Raw genomic sequence first — 27,895 nt, 5'->3', positions numbered from 1 at the left:
GTAATTATTTAAAAACATTGTATACATACATATAAATTAGCATATGAACATGTAATGCAGATATTTCCTCTTCTGTTCTCCTTTTTGTTGATGCATATTTCTTTTTTTCATGAATAAGTGGCCACCCTGAATATTCCATTTTATAGAATAACCTTACGTATGCTCCCTCCACAAGTTTCATGGTTGGAGGGTGGAGCACAAATATGGTTAATAAATAATAGCAGCAAGGGAAATCTCTCCTCCTTCAGAATCTGAGGAACAGTTTTGATCCTAGAAGGAGAGAATTTCCCTCCAATATAGTGAAGGAAGTTCATTTTATCTTTAGCCCTACATCTGTATGGCTATGTCTAACAGCAAGCGTCATAGGCTGACACATTAATACACTTGGAATTTCTTGCTGTTCAACCAAGTGTGACTGTTTATGTTTTCCAGGGATGAGGAAGGTGTAGCCTTCCAGATGTTGCTCGACTGCAATTCCCATCATCTTTTACCACTGGCTAAGCTGGTTAGGGCTGATGGGAGTTGCAGTCCAACAACATCTGGAAGACCACATGTTGCCCATCCCTGAGGCATTCCAAGGACTTGGAAGTTTTGCTACAGAGACTCCTGAAGCAGAATCTTCACAGGGTAAAGGGAGAATAGAGATACATCTCCTACATTTACAAAGCAAGATCAACTTAGAGCCAACTACAGTATGTGTGAGTTCCATGCAAACTTACATAACCAAGAGGTCTCAATGGTCATTTGTTGGTTTGTTTAATGAAAAGCAATTTGGAGGGGTGGAATATAGAATGATGGGATGTTTGACCCTTTCCCTGCCAGTCATATTTGGTCTCCAGGCAAATCGCTCCATGGTGAGGCTCCAGCCACAGCGAGTTGTTTTTGTAATAACAATCGAGCATTTTGAACCTCCTGGGTCAGGGATGCTGGAGTGAAAAAATAAGCGGCAAGGAAATGGTTAAGCATCCCACTGCTTCTTCACTCTAAATCTCCTCCTTCCAAAGCTATTTTCACTTTTAAAAAATTAAAAGCTTTTGGCATTTTGCTACACACTATACACATGTTTGTGTATAATGTATAGCTTGCCCCTTAAGCCAAGCCACTTTGGAAGTCAATAGAAAAAAGCTGTTTACAGAAGGCTAGAGGGACAACCCACAATTTATCATTTAATACTCACATTTTGCTTTTTCACAAATGTAACTGATGAGATTTTACATCCTGAATTACCCAGAATGTCACCTACACTAACATCATTATCTGTCATCTTATATCATAAACAAATGTAATTCCAATAGAACATGAGATTTAATAGTGTTAATTTATATTTATGCCCATTATTGTCCAAGCATTACTGCAAATGCAATTCTGGGGCCATTGCTGATAGTTCTGGAATTATAATTCATAGCAACATCAATCATTGGTGCTACCTAATACACAGCAGCTCTGGTGCCTTGTATACTGTCAGCTCTTAGACAGCCTTCACATGCCAGCTCGCACTGGACGTAGCAGTGTGGATGCTGCTACTGCCATTTTATTTATTTTTTATTTAAAACATTTCTTGGCTGCCTTTCAGGGCAGAAGCCCTCCCAAGGAGGCTTACAGCAATAAAATACATAAAACAGTTAAAATATTAAAAGTGATAAAAACATAAAAACAATAAAAACAACAATAAGAGCCAACAATAAAACCAGCAACAACTTCCATAGTTGCTTCTACTCCAGTCTGGATAAGTATAATGGTGGCATCATTTTGCTAGGTTCTCTATATGAACATTACAACCATGTTGGATCAGACCAAGGGTCTATCTAGGCCAGCATTCTGTTCACATAGTGGCCAACCAGCTGCCTATAGGAAACCCACAAGCAGGACATGAGTGCAAGAGTACCCTCCTGTCCATGTTCCCCAGCACCTGGTGCACATAGGCATACCACCTCTGACACTGAAGGTAGCATATAGCCACAGGACCAGTGGCCACTGCTAGCCTTATCCAGGCCTGGCCCCAGACATCCTGCTGCATCAAGCAAGGAGGCAGTGCTGCCCCTGGCGGTGGTGCCACCGCAGCACTTCTTCTGGAAGATGGCAGCAGTGATGGCTCCTCCTCCTCCCTTCCTCTCTCCCTACTCACTGGTCACAGGGGCCTCCTGGCAGAGCTGGCCAAAATATTACTAGAGGCTGCAGGAGTGCCCAGGACCAATCATGATATTTCGGCCAACTCTGTCAGGATGCCCCCACAGCTGGGGAAAACAGAAGTGGCCAGCCAGTAGGCCAGCAGGTGAGCATACAGGTGGGCAGGCACTGCAGAAGGCAGGCAGGCACAGAACTATCATGGGACATCCTGGCCAAGCTGATGATATTTCAGCTGACTCTCCCAAGAGTCCCCTGCGGCTGGGGAAAAAGGTTTATGTGGCCGGCCAAGAGGCCGCCCAGAGAACAGGGAGGTGGGTGGGTACCAGAGGCAGTAGCACAACAGAGGGAGGGAGCAGCAGGCCCTTTGAGTGGGGAGAGTGGCACAATTCACCACTCTTCCCATTCCACACCACCTGATGCGCCCGCCTCATCCCACATAATTGTAGGACCAGCCCTGCCCTTATCCTCCATGAATTTGTCCATTCCCCTCTTCAGTGGGGCCATCCCTACATCTTGTGGAAGTGGATTCCACGCACTATGTGCTGTGTGAAGAAGTACTTCCTTTTATCGGTCTTGAATCTTCCACCAATCAGCTTCATGGGATGACCCCATTGGGTTCTAGTATTATGAGAGAGAGAGAGAGAGAGAGAGAGAGAGAAATGTCCCCCTATCCACTTGCTAGGATGGCCAAGAGATGGAAAATACATTGTTCTCTATATTGTGTTCACCTGCAATTCATCTTTTTAAAGGTTTCATCAAATTACATTTTGATGATGATGGATTTTTCCTCCTGTATGGAAATAAGCTTCTTAGTGCCATTTTGGGCCTGTATTTGGGCTATGTATTACCTGTGACAGCCAGGATCTTGGGTCTGCAATCTTAAAAAACTTACTAGGGAGTAAGTCCCACTGAACAGCGTGGGACTGACCTCTGAGTCACATGGGACTGCATTGTGAGTGCAACTTAGTCTGCATTTATTATTATTTTATTTATTATACAATTTATAAACTGTTCCACATTGAGCAATATTGGAGCAGTGTACAATAAATTAAAGTATGAAATACAAAAAGTTATAGTAAAAAAAAAAATTGATCAATAAAACAGTGGCTGGCATTTACTCACCACTCAGGAAATGCTTGCCTAAAAAGAAAAGTCTTCAGTAAACACCGAAAACAGAGTAATGTAGGTGCACACTTCATTTCAGCTGAAAAGGCATTCCATAAGTTAGGAACCGCCACCCTAAAGGCCCTACTCCTGGTAGTTTCCAAGCAGATCTCTGACCCATGTGGCACCACCAGGAATACCTCTTCAGAGGACCTCCATGAACAGAAAGGATGCTAAGGGAGAATGCATATCCTCAAGTATCCTGATCCCAAGTTGTTCAGGGTTTAATAGACTAGTACAAGAACCTTAAGCATGGCCTGGTAGCATACAAGCAGCCAGGGCAGAGCCCTGGGCAGAGGTGTTACATGCTGATACGGAGTGGCACATGACAACGCTCCATTCAGGCTGTTACACGTTTGACTTGGGATGCTCAGCAAAACCTCTGAAGCAGTCAGGACAACACAACGTTGCTCCAAAAAGAAGATACATATAACCATTCCCATAAGACTTTTGCATGCTCCCCGAGACACAGGTGTGCACATCAGTACTACACTGAAAGCTCCAGTAAAGAATGTAGATTGGGAATTCAGCAGAAATGGTATAGGGAAGCCTCCAGATGTGTTGGACTCTAACGTCCTATCATCTCCAGCCAGCATGGTTGTAGTCCAACACATCTGGAGGGCACCAGGTTGGGGAAGCTGGTATAGGGCACTTTCCACTCATTATGGAGCCTAGACTAAAAAAGTAATAAGTAGCACTTCCTCTAGTTCCTGTATTAACTCATAACAAGGAACTGGTTCTTTCTCATGTTCTGTGTCCACACAATGTCTGGAATTTCTCATCAAGGAGTACTGTCACATCAAAGTGTGCTCATTCTTCCTGTCCAGAACCACAACATCTGGACAAGTAATGTCAACAATATGATCAGCAATGTTGATCCCAATATATTTTTATGCCAGAAAAATGTGAATTCTACTAAGAAATTTCCCATCTTTGTTCAGCCTCTGACATATGATTTTGCCATATGTTTTAGAGTTGTCCCTAGTCAGGGTTTGCAAGCACAAGATAAACTGAGGTTATATCCTGGATAAACTCCAGTTCAATACAGACAACAACATATTGATACCATGCTATATATATTTGTTCATTACATTTATATCCGCCTTTTCCTCCAATGAGCTGAAAGCGACATACATGATCTTTCTCTTCTGCATTTTATCCTACAACCCTGTGAGGTCGGTTAGGCTGAGAGTCAGTGACTGGCCCAAAGTCACCCAGTGGGCTTTATGGCTGAGTGGGGACTTGAACATAGGCCTCCCTTGTCCCAATCCAACACTCTAACCACTACACCACCCTGGCTCTTAGTATATACGTGTGTGTGTGTACCACATATATGTACACGTGCACACGCATGTGCAAATGAAACTCAAATTCTCCAGTAAAGGAAGCTGAAATTCTGTGTTTGAAATGAATTATACAAAACAATACAATGTATGCAAGTGTAGCTGTCTTGCATGAACTAGCTTAATATGATTTCTGCTGTATCTGAATTCTTCTGGAAACTGCTGAAACAGCTATGAGCACGGGCCAATATTCACCTTACATTTGGTACTTGGGTATTGATAAGGAAATACAAAATACACGTACTTGGAATACCACAATTGTAGATGGGGCAGGTGCATTTAACTGTTCAAATTTTCTGACAATCTCTGCGGAAACAGGGCCTTGATCCTTTACGACTGCTGAGTGCATGCGTGCAGCAAGGAAATGTAGTCACTTAGGCTGGGACTTCACATTGCAGCTGATATTTGATTGCTGTCTAAAGCAGTGGCTATACTGTATTCTCCCTTCTATCCTGTAACATTTAGTAATGCAAAATATGAGACAGGATGTCACCATATTAAGAGTTTCCCTGACTCCTCTTGATTTCATTGGCTGTCTCTTATGGGAGCAGAGAAGTTCACAACAAAACATTGTCACATCACACATTTTGTACTTCCAAACATGACAGGGGTGAAAGAAAATGAGGATGTGAGGCTAAAGCTTTGAGATGTACTAATGCATCCACCATAACTTTTACTTCCAGATGTACTTATGTCATTCACAACTGACTTACTGCACATGTCTATACCCAAGTACAAAAAATAAAGTCTAAATCAGCCCTGTGTAAGAGGCAGCAGAGGTACGTGGCTTGTGACACGTAACTACAAACAATGACTGGTAACACAGAAGCTCTGTCCACTGAACCGTAGCACCATGAGGGTAGACACATGCAGAGAAGACAGCTGTGAACCTGGTTTCTTCAGCGTTTACCTAGCTCTTTCTGCTAGTACAGTTAAATCATGCCAACAGTATTCTAGGTGTGCATACTTTCCTACTCGTGTGCAATCCTCAAAGGAAACCAGCTTAGTACATGTGCCACAGAAAGTGAAGAGCATATATGTGCATCCACAGACACACATTCGCATCTCTTTTACTCAGTATTTGGGGGGTAACCACCTGCTTGCAGCTAGAGTACCAAAGTCTCCTACAGCACAATCCTATATGAGTCTACTCAGAAGTAAGCTTACTTTCAAGTAAGCCTAAGTCTGCAAACCTATACACACTTACCTGGGAGTAAGCTTCATTGAACTCTGTTGCACTTACTTCTGAGTAGAATTGCGTAGGATTGCACTCTTGAGGCACAATCCTATGCATGTTTAGACAGAGAAACATAGCTGACTGGGGCATGTGGGGGGGGTGTAGGCCTTTTCTCTGTCTAAACAAGCATAGGATTGTGCCCTTAATGACCCAGTTATAGGACTCAAGAGTGGATAGGGCAGTCTTGTAATAACTGAAGAAAGCTCTATCTGTGTACCGACTTCTAATAATGAGTTGGCTGAGCAATCACTGGGCTGTGCTTTTTTCCAGAAGAGCCAGGACTGTTTGTCAGTAATACCATGAGCTACTACTGGCATTGATGCATCCGTGCTTGTCCCCTGCCTCTTTACTGAAGAGTTTCCCTTGTGCCTTTAAGAACAGCATAGCAGGGAAAAGTTCATCAGGTGGAGCTTTCCCAATGGCTGCAGCACCTTAAATCAGCCTTCCCTAACCTGGTGCCCTCCAGCTGTGTTGGAGTACAACTCACAGCATTCCGGACTATTGGCCACGCTGTCTGGGGCTTATGGGAATTGAAGTCCAAAACATCTGGCAGAGGGTGCTTTTACAATCCTACTTGTAATACAGTTTTTGAAGGCACAGGAGCAATTCCAGAAAAAGAAAGGAAAGGAAAAGGAAAAGGAAAAGGAAAAAAAAATAGTGGGAACCCTACTGGACCCTGATGTCCCAGACTTGGGTGTCATTATCCTGAGAATGGAAATAGTAGATGTTATCTGAAGAGGCATTTCTTAAATGCTGGATATTCACATAGAACAGTCATACTGATCTCAGTTGTGTTATACAGAGGCCCAACTATCATCATCATCAGGAATGAGAATCAGAAAATACCAAAATAACTAGAGTTTTTAAAATCCAAAGGGATGGGTAGAGAAGGGGGCAATGTTTGCAGGCCTTCTGGTTTTGGAGGATTGGTACTCCTTCTTGTCACATTTCAAAATATTTGGCCCAGAATCCACAGCCCCAATCCTGGCCTGACCCCTGCCTTAGCACAGCCATCACTGCTGGAATACTGGCCTGGATGTTCACGTCCTATATCACACATGAAAAACATGGCAATCCAGGATCAGACCACCAGCAACAGTTTCAGCAGTGGGGTATATGTAAGGACCATGGCAAATGTGCCAGGAACTGGAAGATTAAAAGCTAAGGAAAGGGAGGATGGGAGTTTTGACATAAAAATGGGTAGTTCACTGCTCAAAGCTGGAGAATTGGCATGTCTGTTGTAGTTGCCTAGCAACCACAGAGAGCTTCTTTCTGTCCCTCACACTGGCAAAACAAGGCATCCAGGAGATGTAATGCAGGGATGGACCATAAGTAAATCTGAATCTACAGGTAGATCTCTGGCTGATTTGCAGTTGAATGGCAAACATTTCTGACTCCCAATTATTTAAGAACAGCAACAAAATGAAAAACACATCCCCTCCCTAAATTGTACTCCTGAAATGAAGAAAGCTTTGGATAACCAAGAATGGATTTTTGCATGGAAAGACGGTGAGCTTCATTCAGTTCTGGCAATCAAAAGCAACTCCTAGGTCAGAATTCTCTAAGTTTATGTCTTTTGCACCAGACTCGGCTTAGCGAGTCTGGGATTCTAGTAAAAGCCGAAGTAGATCCAGCAAGCCTGAAGTCTGCCCACCTCTGATGTAAGGGACAGTTAGATGAGGAGTGCTTATTGGCCAAGTGCATGGCTCCTCTTTGAAGTCTGGAATGAGGGAAAAGAATCCTACTTATCCATTTTGTAGGCCAGCCTTTTCTTATCTGAGCTTTGAAAAAATATAAGGCAAATACCACTCTGGAAATTGAAAAATTATAAGTGATGGGGTGTATGTAATGTAATAACATGATCCCAAAAGTTCATAATTCAACGGAAAATGCCATCTACACTGTGATATTTTGAAAGAGCAACAAGAGGACTGGAACCTTGTATTGGAAAGTATACACCAGTGAATGTCAGAAAATTCCAGAAGGCTTTATTACGGGCAAAATTCCTACCGCAGTCAGTGAGATTTTTTGGTCTGTAATTACACATAGAGAAACTCAAGGACATCAGGGCCAGTTCCTTTGAGATTTTGATTTGCCTTTGACTTCAAAGGGCTTAGCCCTTTATTTTACAACATAGTGACTAAAAACTATGCATCTTCTGTGAAGTGCCAGTGTTAAACCATGACAAGAGCGGAAGTGATTTACAATACAGCAATCACAGCTACAAGGAATTCAGGCATTAGGACATGGAGAAAGCTTTTTGCAAAGAACCTAATTCTCCTTTAGCTTGTATGTATATTAATTAGAAGTGTCAAAGGGCTGTGGTTAGGGTGAGAGTAAAGCTGGAATTGTTAACACCTCCCTCGCTCCCTTGGGTGTGCCTTTGCTGTCATCTCTCCACACTTTCTGGATTAGGCAACAGTAATCTGGGACCTCAAGGGGAGCGCAGTGCTTGAATCTGCAACTGCACATCGCTAAGAGGAGAGAGGCTTTAGCAGATTTTCCATTTGTTGGTTTGTTTTTCAGCACAAAACTGCACCCATCCCCCACCATCACAGATAAATTCTCAGCTTTGAGTTACGATCCCTCCACCCCCTGCTGCACGGTTCTTCGATATCTGCAATTGTTTTTATAGCACAGCTGGTCCTCTGAAAGGTCACATGATTTGGCAGCCATCCCAGTGGTTAAAAATTAATTTTTCCTTATTAATACTACTGAGGGTCCCACAGGATAGGATCCCAGCCTTATCTGAACCTGACAGCTTCCTAAAGCCTATGAAGGATGCTTTCTCCTCTACAGCTATTGGTGGTACAAGGCTGCTGTGCCCTGGAACAGGACCAGGCTAGAATCCTGTTAAGAAATCAAACCAAATTCCTCCTCACTTTTTATTTGTTTATTTGCATGCGTGCACACAGTGGTGTTATTTTTAATTAGAAAGGGAGAGATGGCTTCTTGATAAAAGCCTTGAGGTTGAAAAACAGGAATTTGCTACCTAAACACAGCCTCACGACAATCCACATATATTCGCAGCAGATGGTAGTATAATATGTTGAATCATCATCACCTTATATTCTAATTCCAAGTGCTGCTCCTTACATTGCCAACATCATCCACACACAAGTGGGAGTTATCAGTAGGCTTAGGGGAACCCCGAAGTTTCCAGAAGTACAAAATAAAATATTGAGGAATAGAAACCCTAAGGGGGGAACCCAAAGAACAGTCCAATGAGAACTGCACATGCTCAGTGGCATTGGAATACTGACTGACTGTAGGGGGGGACAGAACATCTGGTGGGAGGGGGAATAGAAGAGACAGGCTGGAATCCTGAACCACAGCATTCCACACTGCCAAATGTTGTTGCACATTGCATTTTGGTATTCTATAATTGCAATGTGCATGTGCAGAATTTACCACTGGACACAGAATTGTGCATCCTGAGAATCTCAGCACTCTCTCACTCGCTCTCCCTTTTTCTTTTCTTTTTTAAAGACAGCATGTTTCTAGCCCTTTAGGCTATGAAGACAGAAAATGTTTGCAGAATCTCAGAAGTCAAAAGGAGAGCTGTGCAGAATTACCCATGGTTGGGAAGGGGCTTAGGGTACTGCTGTCTTCTGTAAACTTGTGCCCTCTGCATGTTGGATGGGATTGATGGGAGTTGTAGTCCAATCATGGGAATTGTAATCCAACACATCTGGATGACACTAGGTTGGGGAAGGCTAATGTGCTGCATAACTCTCTGTACACACACACACACCTTCACAACTAGCAAAAGCAGAATTATTTATGCAAAATAAACCAATTATTTGCACATTTCCTAATTTACACCAGTCACAGAAGTCAGCTTTTCTTGGAACACAATTTTGATTTTGTTGGCATAGAATTTTGATTCATTGCTGTTGTTCTTTTTTAGCACAACACCCCTTGGAGATCTCAGACTGGAGCATGGATGTCAAGCAAGTCACATGTGTCACCCTCAGTACCTTGCCTGTTAAATGAGGATAAGGGTGTTCCCCTTCCCTCCCCCACCCCATAATAGATTCCTCTGGACTCAAGATTGGTACTTTATTATCACACAACCAGATGTGCAGGAAGAAGCATCAAGGAGAAAATGAGGGTTTGTTTGTGCATATTTCTATCATTCATGTAAATCCTGCCACCCTCACAGGATTCTGCCAGTCTGAAGCATGTAGATTACAAGGTACAGGTTTGGCATGGGTACAGTGACAGTTGCGGGGATCAGATAACTGAACCAAACTATTTGGGGCCTGTTAGTAGTCGCTTAGCTCTCAGCGTTGTTGCATCTGAGTATGATCTTAGGAAACGTATCTAAAATACAAAATAAATTACTGGGAAGTGAAAGAGAAGCAGAGAATAGTAGGAGCCTTCTATGAGCTTGTTTACCCTTCTGACATGCTCCTCACCAGATGGGTCTGCCACTAACCTGGTCTGCACAATCACCAAGGGGAAATAAGCCATGGTGGCTTATTTTCCCTCCCCTTATTTCCCTTCCCCCAGTCGCATACCATGCATAATTACCCCTGGCAGCATGGCTTGTGTTATGTGAACCCAGCCAGGGTGGTTTGTTGCCATAGGTAAGAAGCCACCCAGACCCCATGGCACATGCAGGGAGGGGAAATAAGCCACTGTCGCTTATTAACCACCCTCATGCAAACCAGATCTCTCACTGAAACAAATGAGCCTTCCAACTGTTTAACTGGCTTGATTATGTCCTATTGTGGGCACATGCTTTTCCAATGGCAGCATTTTCCCAACGATAGCTGAATACTCAAGAGCCAATCAACACTTAGTCAGTCATTCAAGTGTGGCAGGCTTTCTGGGGTAGGAGGCGGCCTGACAGGCCAAAACAAAAGGCACAATCAAGAGTTTCCAAATTGTCATGGCCAAGCCCGCTCCCTCTGAGGAATGTGGTAGGCTTCCCACTGCAGATACCAGAATTCCAGGCCCCAGAAGTTAGCAATGCAATATCACTGTCCTAATAACGGGAATTAGCATCCTTAATTAAAGGCAAGCAAGGATGTTTTAATGATGCTTCTGACAGCTGTCCAGTTCCTGTTGTAAATCCTCGTTTCCAATAAAATCTTCAAACCAGGATTTCAGAAGCTACAGAGCCAAACCAACCAGCAACTGTGTACACAAAATAATTGCTGCAGGCCTGCATCTCTTCGTTGCAATATGTTCTGCTAGATTTACTGAAGTCATTTCTAAAAATACTAGCTTTTAGCAAAACATTTCAACATCTTTATGAGCACACATTACTCAGAGTTGTATAAACAGTATATCTGAATTGCTCTGTGCCATGGTCACCCAAAACTAGATGCTTTTACCCCAGCTTACTTTTCTAACTAGCCAAGGGAGATGGAAATACCTGCTCTCCAAGCATCTGATTTATCCTTGGTCTCCCTTCCACTGCCCTAAACTCTTGTCTTGACATATGCTTGACTACATACAAATTGGCAGCTGTGCTGTTTACTTCCTCCAGTTTTTTTAAAAAATGTATATACACTGCAGAAGGCTTTTCTCTGTGTGTGTAGATTACCATATTATTGTCTATTTAAAACTCTTTCCTCTTCTCATCTTTCATTCCTTTGCGGAGCTGAGACAGACTTTCATAATGAGGAAAAGCTTTCAAACACACCAGCTTTTGACATAAATTTATCTACCTCTAGCATGTTTTCTTACCCTCCTTTGTTAATTACTAAAGCCATCTGTGGTGAAGTCAGGGCTTCCTCCTTGTCACAATTTATCTTTATCTCTTGCTAGATTATGAAGACACATTACTGTATCTCAGATATCACCCTCATTTCTTCGATGATAGAGCCTGGCTGATATAAATAGGATTAGGATTTAATTACCAGATCCAGCACTATGTCAATATCTTTTTCAAACAACAGGCAATGGGCAGGAGCCTAGAAATGGGATGCTTGCATGAGGAAGAGAGACTATTGTTGGGGAGGAAGACAAAGGAGCAATTCCCACATGCACCGATCCATAGATTACTTAACACTTAATGGCTCACAGCTGACTATGTGAACGGCTTGCAATGATAAATACTTTGTGATAAGATAACAAGTAAACTGAAGCAACTCCACCTCCCAATCCTGATTCCTCTTCTATTCTTTACCCAAAAGTCTGTCACCCCTCTCTTTCTGTCCAACTTCATAACAAGCAGGTTAATCAGTGAGAATTTGCAAACTGTGTAAACTTTGCTTCTTCCCAATGCACATGACCAGCTGTAAAATGGTAATATGATCTGTGCTTCTAGGAGTATTAGACATAATTTGGCATTAACAGGTCCTTGTCGTATTTTGCAAAGAGATTCTCTTCATTCTGTGCTAGCTATCCCTATAAACCTAAACTCACAAACATGGAAAGACCAGCAGAAATTCCTGTATACCCAGAGCCAAATGGGCAAGCATTGAGCTTAATGGGTCATTCAGCTAAGGCTCAGCAATGCAATGCAACATTAGTATCTCTACAATAAATACATGAAATTCGGTTCACCATGGGCCTTGCTCTGAACACCAGGGATGAAAGACTGGAGGCATAGGAACATAGGAAGCTATCTTATAGCAAGTCAAACAAATGGTCCACTTAACCCAGTATCATTGACAGTGACTAGCTCTGCAGGGTTTCAGGCAGAGGAGTTTTTCCAGCCCTACCTGGAGATGCCAGGGATTTAACCTGGGACCTTTTGCATGCAAAGCAGGTGCTCTACTGCTGAGCCACAGCCGTTTTCCTGAATCCCCACACATCCTAAAGCACATCTGAATGTGTATGTACTAGCGCCGCACCGAACACCCACTTAGCCCTTTCGCAACCTCGTTGTTTCCCTGAGAAAGAGCCAGTCATTTTTCTGCCTTTTTCATGGATTTGTTGAGAATTTCCCAGACATTTCTCAGGGCACAGGGCTTCACCGCTTACCTTACTGCAAGGAGGTGGCCGCGGAGCTCCTGCATGCTCTTCCTTTTGCCATTTGCCCCGTTCTGTCCTCTCCAGCTGCTTGAGCTTCTCGGAAAGCCCCCTAGAGGACGAGCCGGGACTTCCTCCCTTGGGGCTTTCCAGTGAGGCTGCCTGCGGAGTGCCTGAAAGCTGAGCGAGGAATAGTTGCTCTTCTACTACTACTTCTTCCTCCTCTTGTTAAAAGGAGTTCTGATAACAACAAAGCAAAACCAAAAATGCCTCACTCAGCTTTCAGGCCCTCAGCAGGCAGCGCACTGGAAAGCCCCAAGGGAGGAAGTCCTGGCCAGTCCTCTAGGGGGTTTTCCAAGAAGCTCAAGCAGCTGGAGAGAATGCAAGGACAGAGCAGGGGGAAATGGTGAAAGAAACAGCACACAGGAACCCCTCAGCCACCTCCTTACAATAAGGTAAAGCACTGAAGCCTCATACCCTGAGAAATGTATCTGAAATTCTCAGCCCTTCCCAAAATTTTTGGGTATATATTTCGTTTTGCCCCTCCCACCCAACGAATGGTCGAAAATGAATAGATCAAAACATTCGGCACAGTGCTAGTATGCAGTATGTACAGGAGCCAAGGGGCAGGGCAGAAGTGCTGCCCATCTGGCCCTACTTCTGAATTATCTGCCCTACATGTCCTATCATTCATCATGACCTGGGCTGGCTCTAGCACACAACAACCCTGGGAAGAAGGAGAATAGCGATAGTGATTAAACCAGGACTACACCACAAGTTCATAGCAGAAATGGTAGCTGAACCAAGGTATTCCTGATCCATGCCTGAATTCTCCACCCACTGGACTAGAATTCTCCACCCACTGGACTAGAGAGGCAGTCTTGAGATCCTGTTATAAAGATTCAGAACTCTCAGGATCACTTGGCACACCTTGAGATCAGCAGAGAATGTGACTCAAACATCATCACACTGTTTGGGCCTCATCTTCTATTCACAGTGAGGTGGTCTTTGTTCAAGGTAATTCATCTGAAGAGGGACACAACTGCTACACTGTCTCAACGTTCAATCTGGGCTGACCCCCAAAAAGTCACCATGGAGAGCATCTGTAAGTCTAAAAACACTAAAGTAAACCCCATTGAACTTACTGAGACTAACTTCTGAGAAAATATGCTTGGGATCAGGCTGTGAATCTACCATGGTATAACACAAGGGTGCAAAAAGTGTGGGCTGCAGTTCAAGTCTTCTCTAGAGGCCCCCAGACCCCCAGAATCTGCCACTGACAAAAATGGGGGAGGGGGAGACCACCACTCTAGGAACAGGCCCTATTGCTCCTGCTGTTGAAGCCTCATTCCTAGAGTGTCACTGGAGCATCCTAGGAAGCCATGCCTGAAGGTTCCTGCTAGCTTCCTAGGACATGCTGTGGATGCTCTAGGAATGAGGCTTCTATGGCAGAAACCATACAGCCTGTTCCTAGAGCATTTTTTCCTCTCTCTTTGTGCGTGATCGGGTTGGGGGCTTCAGCACCTTGATGCTATGACATGCAACATATGCTGTTGCTGCAAAACCAAGATCTGTTGCTGCTAGGCTGTGTGCAAGTGGCGTGAAGGTGTGTGCACATGTATGGATAGCCCCTGCCACCCCAGCAAACACCTATGCAGCCCTTGAGGCCAAAAAGGTTGTGCACCCTGGTAAAACAGAACAATCCTAAAAATATTACTTGGAAATAAGTCACACTGATGTCAATGGAGCTTACTTCCGAATAAATATGTTTAGAACCACAGCCTCTGCCCCATTACCAAAATGCGCCCACATTTTTCCCTCTCTGTTTTATACGCAACTTGCTGGCGGTGAAAGAAGCAAGAACTCCTTCCTTTTGGTTTCCTATTTATTTAAACATAACTTCTCCCGCTGCCACAGTGAGGCAGCAGCACTTGGCAAAGAAAGCTACTTGAAGGAGATTTGCTGGGAATGTTTACATTTGTTCTTGTAAAATATACTGAGCCTTCCATGCAGTAATGTGTTGTGCTTATAAATGTTGCTTAAATATAGAGTGTCAGATTGGATGAGAGAAGAGATTCAAGGGAAACTGCATAAAGCAGTTGGAAGTTTTCTTCTATGTATATTCTAATATCTCCGAATTATAATTTGTTTGGTCTTCTTGGACTGATTTATTAACAATTTTGAAATTTTTTCCCCCTCTTAAGGTGCAATTCTATGCATGTTTAGACAGAAAAAAAGGCCTACAACTCCCAGCAGTGCTGGCTGGGGAATGCTGGGAGTTGTGGAACTTTTTTCTGTCTAAATATACATAGGATTGCACCCTCAGTCAACTTTTTCTTAATTTCTTCCATCATTTGGACATCACATTTAACATCACTGAGAGTAAAATATCCCCACTATTTAGAAAAGTTAAAATCATCTCACAGGCACATAATCGGCAGTACTGGGGATCATCCTTGTGGACTTTGCGGAAACTCATTTTAAAAATTCAGTAATTCCACCAAATCCAGTGGGCATCTCTGAATTTCTGAAAAAAACAAGTATCCCACATTCCAATAAACAGTTGTAAATTACATAGTTTGGTGAGGATTTGCTGAGGAACAACAATATACTAAATTGGGAGTAAGGGATTTTCACCTCTCAGGATTTATGAGATGGGAAGTTTTGCCTACAGATAAAGTATGAATATGCCATGTTTTGTCTTCCTAGATTTTGTGGGAGATGGGCTGGAATTCAGATATATCAACATCATATGCAAAGATGTATATCTATTGTGTATGTGTGTGATATATATATGCACACAGATGTGTGTGACTGTGTGTATGCATAAACGCATGCACACAGATGTGTGAGAGTGCATGTATGCATACACGCATGCACACACTAACAACTCTGCTTAACTGAATGCTCACTGAAGATGGGGTGCAAAGGAGGACAAGAGAGCTGAATTTCATATATTGATCCAAAGAACGAGCTAATCTCTAGTTATTAATAATCATCTACATAAGATTTTTACTGAGCAAAAAAGTCTTCACCTGGTAAGTACCAAGTATCATTGTCATCATTCTCATTCATCTTGGCAAAACATTCATCTCCCATATGACAGAAGGGGAACTGAGGTTGAAAGAGTGACTACATAAACCTTTCTAGCAAGTCCATGGGACTGGATGATCCCAAGTCCAAGCATTCTCTCTATTGCTTCCTGTTCTAACTGAACAAAGCAGGAAAGAGAGAGAGGGACCACTCTCAGAAGCAGACCTCCTCAATTCACCACCGGGAACTTAAAGACTCGCTCCCCAGAGAATCGGGCCACCACACGAACGACAACAGACTGATGGAATACAGGGACAAGTGCATAGTGGCCTTTGCATTGCCATGGGATGGAGGGTATATACATAGGTCACTGTCCTGGGGAACCTCCAGCTTCAGAGAATGTAAGCTTGGCAGCAAATGAGAAAAGGCCAACAAGCCCTGCATAAGGCAAAAATTGCCCTATTTAAAAACTGCAGGAATTTTGGTGGGGTGTCTTTGCAACATTTTATCATTGCAATCTATATTTAAACCCTGGATTTGTCTGGAGGTAAAGGGGTGTGTACAGCCAAGAACATGTGCCAAGGATGCCACCTTTCCCACAAAATGACTGGCTCTCAGAAGTAATAGACGCTTCCAGGGTTACCAGCCATCACACCAGTCCCCAAAAACAGGTTGTGCCGGTGAACAGCCTACGGAATTTTTTTGAGGAGGCAATGGATTAACTAAAAGAGCAGGGCCCTTTATTTTTTCCAATAAAAGCACTTTCCCAACCTACATGATTGCAAAGAAAACTTTACAGATGTGAAGTCAATCAAATGCCACACAGCCATGCAACAGTCCAGAAACTTCGGTTAATTCAAAACACGGCCACTTGACTGTTAACTGGGACAGGCCAATACAGTCATATTATGACAGTACTTTGCCATTTGCACTAGCTGCCAGTCTGTTTCTGGAACCAATTCAAAGTGCTGGTTTTAACTTTTAAAGCCTTAAATAGCTTGGGACCAGGTTACCTGAAGGGGCGCCTCCTCCCATATTTACCTACCCAGACCTTCAGGTCATCTAAGGCCCTTCTCCAGGTGACCTCACCAAATGAGGTGAGGCAGGTGACTATAAGAGAGAGGGCCTTTTCAGTGCATGCTGTCTGTGGAATGTCCTCTCCAGAGAGGCTCAGCAGGCACCTACATTATGGTCTTTCCAGTATCAGGTGAAGATCTTCTTATTTTCCCTGGCATTATACAAATTGTTTTAGTGCATTTCGATCTTTGCACTGTTTTATGTGCTGCTGGTGGTTTTATCTTGGCTTTTATCTGTCTTGTTTTATTGAATTTTTATGTTACTTGTTTTTATTTTGGTTTTATCTGATGTGTTTCGTTTTCTTGCTACTTTGTATATTACATTTTGGTATATTGTAACTTCCATTATTGGACAGTTTAAAAATGCAAGTAATATATAAATAAGTATAATGTATTTAATTGATTAACCCAAATACCACTATACAATCATTTAGAGAATTTTCATCAAAGATATCAAGACCATTGGTCATTCCGGATGAGTATTTGGAGTAGGGATTTTTTTTTTTTTTACCAGGTTACATCACCTAGTGACGCTGGGTCTTTTAAACTGGGATTTATTTTTGCTTTCCCATATTTCATATGGCAAGGCTCACTTGCCTGAGTCATGCAGATATTTTTGCTCTGCAGGTACACATCTCTCTTGACTGTGGCACTGTAGGATTGAGGTTCAGAGGGGCAGCTGACTAGGTGATCCTGCTTTGTAACAAGAGGATAGACTAGTCAATAGTGGCAGCTTTTTCCCTCTTCAAATTGCACCAATTTGATAAGCAATAGAGACAGAACTCAGCTATTGCATCCAATGTTCCCTGCATCCCTTCTGGGCTTGATGTAAGACATCTACCCTTTTCTAGAGGGTTTTAAAAACTTATGTTTTGCTTTGCTTTTAACTGAAAGGCTTTTATGATATATGCTGCTTTGGTGATTACTTAAGATTTGGATTGTTTTAAATGGTATTTCATTGCAACTGCCTCATTCTTAAAGGTGTTTCAAAATGATTTATGATTTCATGAACTTTTTATGTTGATGCTGAATTGTACAATGAAGTGGACAGTCTCCACAAAACCTTATGCCATCCTAAATTTGTCTTTTAAGGTGCCACAAAACTCTTTGTTGTTCTTGCTGCAACAGACTAATGCAGCTCCCCCCTCTGGAAAAATATTTTTATGTTGTAAGCCACCTTGAGAAAAGACTGAAATCTTGAAAGGTGGCTAAGAAATGCACTGAATAAATAAATAAAAGCAAAGGACTACTGAGTGACAGGACATTTTGGTCTCCAGTAGCTGAAGTAGTCCAGGTTCAAGTTTTGAAGCTAAAGGATGAACAACCCCTCCTGAAGTGCTCCCAGCAATCTACCCAACTGAGTACAGCATATGTGTTTCTCACAGCCTGTACCTGACACCTAACCCAGCACAGATGTCCTCCCTATTACAGAACTAATTGGAAGAATGAGCCGAAAGGGCAAGGAATAAATGGCCATGGAGAGAAAACTCCCACATGCCCTCCCTGATGTGGTCTGTCTGGGTCAGGACCAGGGCAATAGAAGAAAGCCACTGACTTTACTTCTAGAAAGGGGGGGGGGATTTCTCTTCCTAGGGCTGTCAATCAGGTTCAATAAATGTTAAACACAAATTACTGCACAAGGTATCTCACTAACCACACAGGAACTCCCAATGTGACTGAGCTTCTGCTCTTCTACTGGGTGTAAGTGCTCACGGTGGCTTGCAGGAAGGTCCCCTTTGAAAGGTTGCTACTATGCAAACTTAGTGCAGTCTTCCCCAACCCGATGCCCTCCAGGTGTTTTGAACTTCAGCTCCCAGCATTCCTGGCCACTGGCCATGCTGACTGTGGCTAATGGGTGTTGAAGTGCAAAACATCTAGAAGGAACCAGGTTGAGGAAGGATGACTTAGTACATCTACTCTTTACTCACTCCTTTTTATTTATAGTTAGCCAATTTACAGTTACTACCCTCAATTATGTATTCACAATAACTAACCATATTAGAATCACTGCATTAATTTTTATTTTTTGCATTATAAGTTTTTCATTAAAAACAGTTGGAAATCAACTTTTCAACCACACTTTGACTACCCTCATGCAAGTACAAAAGAGTGATTAAAGAGAGTTAAAGGATCATTCTCACCCACATTAATTATCTTGGAAGATGGAGCCTTAGGGGGCAACTTCCTTACCCACCTACACTGGTGTAGCTCTATTGAAGTCTATAGTATTTACACCAGATTGATCTGCAAGCTGCCCCTTTCTTCCTCCTCTTTACCGTTAACAGCTTTGCTCATCCAAAACAAGTTTCAGGGCTCTTTGATTATATTTGTAAAGAACAGAGATTCAATCAAACTAAGTCAAGCGGTTGGGGCTATATAGCTTAATCACAGCTCTGCTCTCCTCTATTAACTTTATGCCGGTATTAAGGAGAAATCAATCAGCTGAAATGAAGCATTAGCCACAATTTCCTCCTCACGTGGGAAAAGCAACAACAGGCAGAGGTTCATTTGCAACCAAAATTGCTCCTGAGGGTGGCGAGAGATCAAGAACGGTTCAGCTCCCAAACTGAGCGAGCTTCCTCTGCAATACATCTCCCCCTCCTTGGGTTTCTAAGCATCCCTTAAGTTTACACTTCAAGCAGGGTCTGGGAACTTGCTCAGCAGCACTGAAGGCCACAGCAGAAATATATCACTAGCGGGAAAGCTGCAGTTAATTTGCACACCATAGTTACATGTAATTAATGCAATCTGCATTTCATTTCAAGAACACAGCAGATGCTAAACTACAGTCGGTGGACCTACTGCACGCACTCTTTACAATACTCTTGTTCTGTAACACAATTGTGAAAATGCTTGTGTAAAGCTTTTGAAAAGTCTTGATGCATCTTCGGATGTATAAATGTGAGCATTTAAAGATGTAATGAAGGCAATTTGAATTGTTGTTTCTAAGACTTTGGCATTTGTTTACCAAAATTTTCAATTTTATCTCTGATATCTTGAGGACTAGACACTTACTTCAAAATGAGCAAAAGGTTAGCTTCTCAAGATTCTAAAAAAAGGCCATAGGCCATACAAGCAAACCACAGAGAACTTCTACCAGCAATGTAGTCCACCCGCATTCTAATGGAATGCCCCTCACCCCAAAATATGAAAATTCCACTGAAAATAATGAATTTCCCTTGTACAAAGTCAGACCTCACAGTTCAACTACATATGCTGAACATTCACCATGTGCACCTTTTCTACATTTTGATTTGCCTGCCTTTCCTCTTTCAACCATTAGCTCCCCACAGCCAGACTAAGCCTCCATGCTAGATGGGAAAGCTATTAAAGGTACCACTTAGGGACTCAGAGCTGATTTGTCTTACCTGTGTACTTGTATTTTGTTTGGGTGGGTAATCTTTGTCTTAATAGAATTTTTATGAATTGCCTGGGTTTTGTTTCTGCTTCAGTGGCCCAAGCAAATCAATGCCAAGTGGTAAAAGAGATTGTTCTTCACTGCAAATAAGGACTGCCCTTCTCCCTCCTTCCCCGCTCCCAGTTGGGAAGGAATGAGAATCAGCAACCAGGACCAGGCAAAAGCAGATCTCTGGAGTTACCCTCTGTCTTTAGCTGTTGTGCCCAGAGGCAACACGGAAAGCAAAGTTAGTTAGTGGTTCACCCAGTTCTGCCAGCAAAAACCCAAGCCACCCAATTTATACCTTTCCCAACTCTGTTAGCAATGCCATTTGGTTTGCATCAAGCATTAGTTGGAATGTTAACAATATAGAACATTCTCCACTGTGGCCTGCAAAAGTTACATCATTCCTCTGCAGTGGGGATAGAAGCATTACAGCTGCAGCGCTGCCAGCAACATCTCCCACACGCAACAAGAGAGAACTCTCCGAACACAACAGCTGCAGAGCAGAAACAAGGTGCTTCAGTGCTTCTTATTCACAAAATCGTCAAGAGCTGGGAGGGACCAAAGGACTCCTCCAACCAATCACCAACCAGGAGGGTAACACTTTTCATTCAGCAGTCTCCCCCCCTGCCCCAGCTGCCCCACAGTGCACCATAAGCAGGTGCATTGGGGCAGGGGTGGGAGTGCTTGTACAACAAATCTGCTCCGCAGAGCTCAAGCAAACAAGCCCGGGAATTCTCAAGATCCAGAAATATACTTTTCATACCCAGTGGCAGAGATTTGATTTTGTAAAACACCACCACATACAAATAAAGTTACACCCCACACATCTGTTACCAATGCCTGACTTAATGAAAGCCCCAAGATTCTTAAAGTGGTAGATCAGCCTTCCCCAACCTGGGGCCCTCCAGATGTGCTGGACCACAGCTCCCAGAATCCCCCAGCCAGTTATGGAGGGTTCTGGGTGTTGTAGTCCAGCACATCTGGAGGGCCCCAGGTTGGGGGAGGCTGCAGTAGATTCACCAGGTGAGAGATTCTGGCAGGTTTTTCAGCCCTTGCCGTGCATGCGCTTCTTGTACATCCTTAAACAGCTTTCTCCCATGAACAGGGATGGTGATGTGGGGCTGCCCGGAAGATCCAAGCAGGAGGCCCCACAGACAGCTCAACAGCTGTCCTGCCCAAATGGCTACTCCGGGGCTCCCAGCTGGGCAGGCATTAGAATGCCACTACCTGCAAATCTATCATATATAGTGCTACACACTCGAGAGACCCCCATTTACTTTTGCCTGTGCCTGTGAGAAGATGGGCATGTTTTAAAAACCCAGCCTGCTGTCAGCTCAGGGCTGCTATTGCAGTCTGCAAGAGAGCAGCCCTCTGCAGCAATGTACCAGTGCCAGGAGCGGAGGAACAGGCCTGTCTCTACTACAGATTCATCCCCCTCCTCCCCTTCCCTCTTCTGTATTCCCCTCCATTACTCCAAATCACATGCTTCTGATTTCCCTGCCGATTTCACTTAAATCATCGGGCCGGGACTGGGGAGGAGGAGTGTATCCTCTGGAGGGATTCCACACCACAGTGGCGATGAGATGGCTAATAATCTATTAGAGAGGAGGGGTTTTCACGGCGGCAGGGGGGAACCAGCTTCAGTCAGCCACCTCACTTATCCCAGGAGTCAAAATCCACTCTGGGGTAGCTTTTGGCACGGCAGATTTTAAAACAACCTGGTGGCTTCAGCAGCACCCATTAAACCTAAGTGATAACCATGGAAGAAGGAGAGGGTGTGCCTGGGATTTCTCAGCTACTGCTTTACCTTGTTTCTTACCTTTCCCTAAACCAAAACATAGTACAGCCCTTATTACCCAGGGCCTATTCACCTCTCTTCCTTTCACTGGAGACTCTAGATTTGCTCCTTGGCCAATTCCACCCTGAAACAAATTAAGGGTGCTCCTAAATAATAGCTAAGTGTCAGGTTGCATCCAACACTAATCTAGCTCAAGGCCCCTTCATTTCAAGGGGTCTACTCTAAGTAGGACTAACACTGGATCCAACCCTATGGCTGCAATCCTAAACACACTTTCCTGGGAGTAAGTCTCACTGAACTGAATAGATGTGTGTGGGTTGTACTGTAGGGGTGTTATAAGCAAGCCTAACAGGGTTTCTCACGCCTGGTGCCCACCTTCAATCCACCTTCTCCAGGTCTTCCCTTCCTACTTACCCTCTGGTTTTTTGTCCTGGCTGCCTGGTTGCTGGGTATGGCTGCATTTTAAGCCCTTTCTTTTATTTCCTTTTTAGAAGCAAGTTGATCCAGTCATTACATTGGACAGGCTTACTATGGCTCCACAGCCCTTCCCGCTCAATTCTCCCCTCGCCCCCCACTCTTCGCTTGATGTGGTTTGTAAATCTTTTAATTCCACCCACCCCTTTCCCCATACCGTAGCGCGGATCTCTGCTGCCAGAGAAGAGAAAGACTTGCAGTTGGCCAGGCACACACGGGAGAGGTTAGAAAAAAAATGGCAGACCGGGCACTTTCACCCTCTGGCGTTCAGATGAGACCCAATCCCCTCGCCACCTAACACGGCTGAGGAAGGAGCCAATCCTGCCTTTTTGTAAATTAGCCTGAAGACGTTGGCTTGTATCCAGTGTTCGAGTAGACCCATTGAAATGAATGGGGCTGAAGTTAGGTTAACGTGGGAGACAACCCATTCTTTGGAGAGTGGTGGAATCCGGGGGGATTTTTAGCTCAGGGGGTGTAAAACGCTCGGGGAGGTTTGAGGACGGCGGGGGAAGGGCGGCGACAGAGAGATCGGGGGCGGCATTGCAAGGCAGCTCTTCAGACAGGGCTTGATGCATGTGTTTACGCGCAGCAGCCTAGCAGAAGAGGCGGGCGCTGCCGCAAGGCTCGGCGCTGCCAAAAGGGAGCCTGTCCGTCGGCGGCGTGCAGCACGCGCTGGGCCCTGGGCAGGAAGCGCCGCCGCGGCGAGAGACCCGGGAATGTCTCTAACGCCCGCCGCCGCCTACGCACACACAACACGCACGCACGCCCTCTGCCACGGGGCTTGCACAGAGCTCGCTGGCTGGCTGGCTGGCTTTGCCGCGATGCCGCTTGGAACGATCGGTGAAGATCCTTTCCATATTATGATTTTTTAAGCGGGGTGTGTGTGTGTTGGAAAACAGCTTGGATTAAAATCAGGCTGTCCGCCTATCCACCAATAAAACACGGCTCTTCTTACAACTGGGTGCCGCCGCCCTTAAATAACAGAAATGCTTTATTGGGCCAGACAGGCAAAAATCCTCGGGGTACCAAGTCTGCTGGGACTAGCGCTTTGGGATCTCCCTCCCCCACCTCCATTTGCGCCCTGGGTTCAAATGTCAGCTCTCCTGTGGCTTCCTCCAGGCCGTCATTTCTCAAAGGAAAGATGCCGGGGCTCAAACACAAGCCCCCCCCCCCGCCTCTGACGCGAAAACTCTGCACCTTCTGCCCAGACGTATGGCTGTGGTGCGGAAAAGGCACTTTGCTTATGCTCAGAGCCGCTCTTCGTGCCTTTCATCTTCCAGGTCAAAAAACACGGTAATGAAAAGACGGGCTGCAGTGCCTAGCGAGCCCTGGCTCAAACTACCCCCCGGTTTCCTCATCAGCAAAATGGTTTCCTTGTCTGTAAAAACATGATACATCCTGGCAGGATTATTGGGAGGACGACTGACTGAGATTCAGCCTGAAATTCTGGACCCGGTTCACCTGGGAGCAAGCCCCACTGCGCTCGGTGAGCTTTCCGAGTAACTATGCACAGGAATGCCGCGCTGCAGCCCTAAACACGTTTACTAGAGAGTTCGTCCCATTGAACTGAATGGCACTGACTTCCGAATAAACATGCTCAGAATTGCGCTGCGGGGAATGACCGGTACTCGCCTTGACCTGTAGGAATAGCGCAGGCTGCGCCTAACCGATACCTCCCCGCTCCAGCTTTTATTTTAAAACTACCTCAAAGTGCCCCTCTTAAGGCTGGTGTTTTCTCGCCTTTCTTCCTCCTTCCCTCCCTCTGCTCTCCAAATCCTGTCGTTTTGTTTCTGATCTGCCTTATCTGAGTTTTCACTGCCTCCTCGGTGGCTAATTCGGAGGAAATGGGTGTCAGATCTCAGACGAAGTAATTAAGGCGGATGGGTTTAGTGCGCCCTCTTCTCCCGTGAACAGGGATTAACTCCCTTTTTCTTTCAGTAACAAGACTGGAGGAAGGTTTTCTTTTTTTAAGAACCAGTCTGTTTTACTTTTTTGGTAACAATTCACTGCGGTTTGGGACTGGAATGGGGACGCGGAATTCCCCTTATCTCAGCATAGTTCGTTCGCATCGCCTTGCCGTGATTCCTCCTCCTCGCATCGGGGGAGGGGGGGTTAAGTTCCATCCAGAAAAGTTTCCAACCACTTTGGAAGGTTGTCCATCTCACGGAGAGGTCTATGTTCTTGCGAGTTTTTCCGCTAATAATGCCGTGTATTTAGCAGGACAACTTTCCCCAACCCGGCGCCCTCCAGATGTGTCGGACTACAATTCCCAGTATCCCCAGCCAGCCATGGGAGTTGTAGTCCAACACATCTAGGAAGTACTAGGTTGGGGAAGGCTGTAGGTGGTTCCTTTTCTCCCAGGAAGAAAGGCCAGATTTGGGGGGGGGGGTAGGGGTGCCCTTTGCTTATGCTCCTTCAGCTATTGCGGTCGTTAGATACTAGGCAGAAAAGATGCGATGTTCGCTCCCCAGCCCGGTCACCTACTCTAAACAAAACGAAGTTTTCGATTTCTGCGAGTACGCGACTGTCTCTTTCCCTCTGGTCTGTTCTTTTTATAAAAACCTGTGAATCCGCGAAAATGTATTTCAAAGCTATAAATGATTTACTATGTCTTTCAGGTAAAGGCTGGACAGACTCTGGGGAGTTATACTTCGCATTTAGGGCGGGGTGGACCCCAACAACAATCTCCTCTCCGCCAAAAAAAACCTGTAAGGCGCCGGGACTTTGTAGTATTTTTAAACCTTTTGAGTTATTCCATATGAGACGTCCGAACACAACAGTTAACTCCTCCTCGCCCCCCAAAATAACCCCTCAGACTCTCCAGCCCGTTGCAAAGAGTGCCATCCATCCACATTGCAGCCAACTCGGGTGGGGGGTGGGGGGTTGAAAGTTGTGTTTTAGGAAAGGAGAAGAGTTATGTTCATAGATCCGCTAGGGAATTTGGCGCTACAAAGAAGACTGGTCGCCTCCCCCCCCCCCCCTCCTCAACAGGCGCGTTGGAGGAGAGTCCTTAAAAAGAAATGAACAGGGGAGTTGGCTGGTCTTACCTGCTGCTTGCCCCGTGACTCCGCCGGAGACGACCAAACAGAGAAGCAGAAATCCCCAGAGAAGAGGAACTGTATCCATTTTGGGGAGGGGGGAGGAAATGCCCGGCGGCAGAAGGGCGATTCCGCCCGAGCGGCGCTGGATCGGGGGCGGGGGGTGTCTTTGCACTGCGAAGTGCCTCTCCCCCGCCCTCCCTCTCTCTCCGAGGTGACACCGGCTCCGCCGTAGAACGTCCTCCGCCGCCCTTTCAAGTCCTCTTCGGGACCGCCTCGCCTCGGCTCCGCGATGCAAACCCACTGCCGAGCGGGCTCGGCAGGCCGGGGGGAACTCCTTCAGTTCGGGAGAGGAGGCGGCGCTGCCGGCAGCGGCTGAGGAAGGCGCACGCCGCGAGTGACACCCGGCCGCGCAGCAGACGCGCCCGCGCGGACGCCCGCGCCCGCCGGCAGAGAGGGGGCGAGAGAGGCGCCGCTGCTTCAGAGCGCCGCGCCCCGGCGCAGCGCGGCTGCCCAGGCTCTTCGCGGAGCCGCCGAAGGGGAGGTGGCGCCTCTCGGCATGGCAAAGCGCGGCGAGCCTCGCAGAGACGCACGCGCGAGCCCGCCGGCAGCCGCGAGCCAGATCTGCCCGGGCCCGCGCCCCTGCCCGCGTGCGCTCGGGGGCTGCTGCTGTTGCTAGTCCCCTGGTCAGATTCACGCTAGAGGCGTGTTCCGGATGCAGCGCCGGCAAGGAGCACTAAAGTGCGGCTTGGTTGCTGCCGCCGCCGCCGCCGCCGCCGCCTTTGCCTCTCCGCTGCGCGATCTGCCGCTGCTGCGCGAGTTTTGCCCCAGCCGCGCCGCCGCCGCCGCCGCCTTCCTCCCTTTCCCGTACGCTCCTCTGTGAAGATGCGCGGGCGACGGTGCGGTCTCGGTGCCTCCTTCCCTTCCTTTGGCTCCCTCTCGGCTCCCTCGCAGCCTTTTCAGGCAGAGCAGCATGTGGATGTCAGACAGAAAGGCAGAGCTATCGGATTACACGCTCGCCCAGGGCCCGCCCCTTCTATGTTTCTCATTTAAACAAAACACACCGAGAGAGAGAGAGAGAAGGGGAGGGGAGAGAGGGGGAAAGCCGAGCACTCCACGTTCAGCAGCACTCGGCTGGGATCCAGCCAAAAGAAGAGGAAGAAGCCAAGGCAGCAGCAAAGCCCGTCTTGATTCCCTGACAAGATCAGCGTGGATCCTGCTGAAACTGGCCCCAGACTAACTCCTACACTCCCGGCTGCAACCCACGCCTCGCCCTTGGCGAAAGCAACAAGTCCAATGCAAAGGCGTTCTCTCCCGCCCCCCCCCCCGGCCCCCCGCGCCACATGCTAGCATCTTGCACTGGGAATCTCGGCTGTTGTTGCTCGGGAGACTCTCCCCACCGCTTGTTGGGGGGAGGCGGGGATACGTGTGTGTGTACATGCTACATATTACACTATGCGTATATAAAATCTATGTAATTTTACACACGCACACACAAGTCCAGAAAATGGGTCTGTCAGGAGAAGGGGGTGGGTGGGGAGGTGATAGCTTCAGTGCTTAGCAGCTTCCTCCAAATATAAAACAAAATACTGAACTCCAAACACTACCCACACAAAGAGCAAGACACAAATAACACTTAAAAGGCTGGCAGGAGACACGTTGTTTGCTATAACACCGTGGAATGGTTTTTACTTAAAACTTGCCAGCAGCGCAATAAATAAATTTACCTCTGGGATCAGGCCAAGCATGTAAAGTTTTGGCCCTATCAAGAGATTGGTGTCAACAATTGTTGACCAAATCAGCAAGAAGAATGTGTGACTGCTTAATGGACATTGGAGCATGAGAACGCAGGCTTTGCAGTTGCACAGAACACTTCAGCAGACCGGGTGAAGCCTGATGAAAACCTCTGTGGAACATGGACATTTCTGCATTTATGCCAAAGCCTGAACAGAAGAAATGGCTGTGCCTATTCTGTAGCCACTCCCTACTACCCCAGCCCTAAAAGCATATATGTGCAAGTAACACAAACCAAAATTGGGAGGACTTAGAGCAGGGGTGGGTGGCCCTTGGCCCAGAAGAAGGGAGAAGGCCCTCCCTTTTTCTGTGCACCCCCTCCATGCTCCCCACACCATCCTGCCACCACCAGAGAAAGGCCAGCACAGCAGTCATGCACATGCACTACCAAACCACAAAAGTTGATTGTACGACCGTGTCTGGTACAGTGGCCACTGAGTGTACCAAATTTCAGCTGCTAGGCCCATCATGTGAATGT

The 27,895-nt window shown here is 45.7% G+C and overlaps 1 protein-coding gene across 2 annotated transcripts in view; it reads right to left on the bottom strand.

The window, feature by feature from the left end:
* Positions 1 to 26,558, bottom strand: part of NRP2 (neuropilin 2) — a 228,783-nt gene extending 202,225 nt beyond the window's left edge. For both annotated transcript variants that reach the window (XM_084818435.1, XM_084818442.1), the window contains exon 1: positions 25,633 to 26,558. In XM_084818435.1, coding sequence (XP_084674561.1) covers positions 25,633 to 25,711 — 79 coding nt within the window. In that variant the 5' untranslated portion in view covers positions 25,712 to 26,558. The remainder of the gene's footprint in view (positions 1 to 25,632) is intronic.
* Between the last annotated feature and the right edge of the window lie 1,337 nt (positions 26,559 to 27,895).

This window comes from Heloderma suspectum, chromosome 1, assembly GCF_057233095.1.
Source record: "Heloderma suspectum isolate Gila_16-S chromosome 1, 16-S_ref, whole genome shotgun sequence".
In the NCBI taxonomy this organism is placed as follows: Eukaryota; Metazoa; Chordata; class Lepidosauria; order Squamata; family Helodermatidae; genus Heloderma; species Heloderma suspectum.
This window is presented reverse-complemented; position numbering and strand designations above follow the sequence as displayed.